At 40.1% G+C, this 2,856-nt stretch overlaps 1 protein-coding gene across 1 annotated transcript; it reads left to right on the top strand.

The window, feature by feature from the left end:
• Positions 1–362: 362 nt before the first annotated feature.
• Positions 363–2,461, top strand: LOC131619238 (uncharacterized). Its single transcript, XM_058890358.1, has 2 exons — positions 363–787; positions 1,048–2,461. Exons 1-2 carry the CDS (start codon positions 363–365, stop codon positions 2,459–2,461), a joined length of 1,839 nt encoding a protein of 612 aa, XP_058746341.1.
• Positions 2,462–2,856: the final 395 nt, after the last annotated feature.

Genomic DNA, 2,856 nt, shown 5'->3' with positions numbered 1-2,856 from the left:
TTATTTTTTTTCCTGTACACCTATATATATCAAATGAAATGAAGAGCTCTGTACTCAAACATAACTCTTAAACTCTCAAACACTAAAACAACAAGATGGCCTCTGCACCTCAATATATTATTAATGCACACATCAATGGTGAGACTTACCAATGTGATGCATCTAGTTTTTTATTTTGAAACACTGAAGTTACCCAATTTTGTTTAAGTCGAAAATCGAACTTCGTACATTTCAAAAATCGATTGGAGATCAAGCTATCCCGAGGTACAGTTTTACCGATCTTCTATCAACATCCGGTCTTTTTTGGAGATCAAACAAAATTTTACCAGGTGGAGGTTAAGGATGATGAAGATTTACAAAACATGTTTTGTAATCATGAATTTTCTGGATACGACTCGATTGAGTTGTATGTTCTGCTCCAACAACCAAACGAGAGCCAGGTCGTTGATCCCATCAAAGTAGAACAAGCTGAGGTCGATGTAAATGATGAAGACGAAGAAGATCCAGAGTTAGCATTTGATGACATGGTGAACGATGATTATGAAGACGATGTTGAAGGTGTAATACCTCCAATTTCAACATACACACCACCGTCTCACATGTCGAACGTTGACATGGCCGGTGATGAACCCTCATCAGACATATTCCACAACGTCTGCATGCAGTCAGATGCAACTTTAAAAGAGAAAGATAGTTTTCTTTCGAAGGATGAGTGCATGCGAGCAATAAAAAAGTTCCACATGTTAAACTCTGTGGATTTTAAAGTGGACCGAACAAATGCAGAACGGTACAAAATCAAATGTACCAATACTGAGTGTTTGTTCAAGCTCACTGCTTCATACAGGTTGAGAAGTGATTCATGGGTGATAAGCAAAATTTCTCAACCTCACACTTGCATCAACTCTTCTCGCTCGCAAGATCATCATAAGTTAAGTTACGATCTGATATGTCAAGAAATCTTACCTCTCATCAACAATGATCCATCGTTGAAGGTGAGAACAATAATTTCTCACTCACTAAAGTATACAACTATACGCCTTCGTACAGGAAAGCATGGTTAGCAAAAACCAAGGCGATTGAACAAGTATACGATAATTGGGAGGAATCATACAAAGAGTTACCCCGCTACTTAAATGCACTCTGCACTTATGCTCCTGATACTGTTTATGAGATGGAAACATTGCCCGCGTATGCCCCAAATGGTACTCTTGTCAGCGGAAATGGAATATTTCGTCGTCTATTCTGGGCCTTCCAACCTTGCATCAGAGGGTTTGCATTCTGCAAACCTATTATTCAAATAGATGGAACGTGGTTGTATGGAAAATACAAAGGCACCCTACTGATGGCAGTCGCACAAGACGGAAACAGCAACGTCTTCCCAATTGCATTCGCTCTAGTCGAGGGAGAGACCGGTAGAGGTTGGAGTTTCTTTCTAAAAAATCTCAGAACACACGTGGCTCCGCAAGCTGGTCTCTGTTTGATCTCTGATAGACATGCTTCTATTGTGAGTGCATACAATAACTCGGCTAATGGTTGGCATGACCCCCCTTCTACGCATGTCTTCTGCATTAGACATATTGTACAAAATTTCACGCGAGAAATTAAAGACAGGGCTCCTCGAAAATTGGTTATGAACGTAGGGTATGCATTAACTCAACCATCTTTCAAACATTACCGTAGAGAGATCAGACTGTTAAATCCAGATGCAGGTACTTGGATTGATAATATTCCAGTGGAGAAGTGGACTAGGTCATACGACAATGGACATCGATGGGGACACATGACAACAAATCTTGTTGAATCAATGAACGGTGTCTTCAAAGGCATACGACACCTCCCTGTAACCGCTTTGGTAAAATCAACATATTTTAGGATGGCTTCATTGTTTGCACAAAGAGGTGAAAGGTGGGACGTTGTTTTACGAGCTGGACAATTGTGGAGTGAATGTTGCACAAGATTTATCAAGGCAGAAGGTGCGAAGGCCAACACACATATGGTTACAAGGTTTGACCGACATAACCAAAATTTCATGGTCAGAGAGACAATCGACCACGGCGAAGGGCTACCAAGACAAGAGTATAGGGTTCTACTAGAAGAACGTTGGTGTGATTGCGGAAAGTTTCAGACATTTCGTATGTCTTGCTCCCATGTCATTGCAACATGTGCCCATTCTCACTTAGATGCATTAGCACTCCTGTCTCCCATTTACAAGTCTGAGACCTTGCTCCACGTATACATCAATGGCTTTGCAGTGGTAGCAAAAGAGGATTATTGGCCTGCGTACGAGGGGGAAATTGTTTGGCACAACGACCAAATATGGAGAAATAAAAAGGGTCGTCCCAAAAGCAAGTGTATCACAACTGAAATGGACGAGCTCGATAAGCTAGAAAGAAAGTGTGGTTTATGTCGCCAAGTCGGACACAATAAAAAAAATTGTCCTAATCGTGCAAGTGGTTCTTAGAATTGAATTTTGTATGCACACTTCTTTTAAGATCTAAACATGTCTTCTTTTCATTAAGAACATTTGTTACAACACATATCATTGTTAAAAATTAAATGACATAATGACTTAAAAACAACACATACAACGGATACAAAAAAACGCCAACAACACGACAAGTTATCTAAGATATAACAAGCACCAAAACAATGTCATCAGAACTGTGCATCATCATCATTACGTCTCTGTCTCTTTCAACTTCCTCCAACCAAGTGCGAGATGTTCCAGTCACAAGTGATATGTCAGTTCTTCTTCTCTGGATTCTTCTAATTTCTTCGCCTGTTGGGATGTCGTCATCTAAACAGCGTTTCAACTCTCTCTTTAGACGCTCCATGGAATGGATATTCTAAAATTTC

Source organism: Vicia villosa, linkage group LG7 (genome assembly GCF_029867415.1).
Source record: "Vicia villosa cultivar HV-30 ecotype Madison, WI linkage group LG7, Vvil1.0, whole genome shotgun sequence".
NCBI lineage: Eukaryota > Viridiplantae > Streptophyta > Magnoliopsida > Fabales > Fabaceae > Vicia > Vicia villosa.
The sequence above is the reverse complement of the archived record's forward strand: the minus strand, read 5'-3'. Positions and strand labels throughout refer to the sequence as shown.

What these genes read in the sequence shown, in the direction of transcription:
- LOC131619238 (XM_058890358.1), top strand. Translation starts at nt 363, where the DNA reads ATGTTTTGTAATCATGAATTTTCTGGATACGACTCGATTGAGTTGTAT. An exon ending in GACCGAACAAATGCAGAACG is followed by an intron (nt 788 to 1,047) that starts GTACAAAATCAA and finishes GCCTTCGTACAG; the next exon opens with GAAAGCATGGTTAGCAAAAA.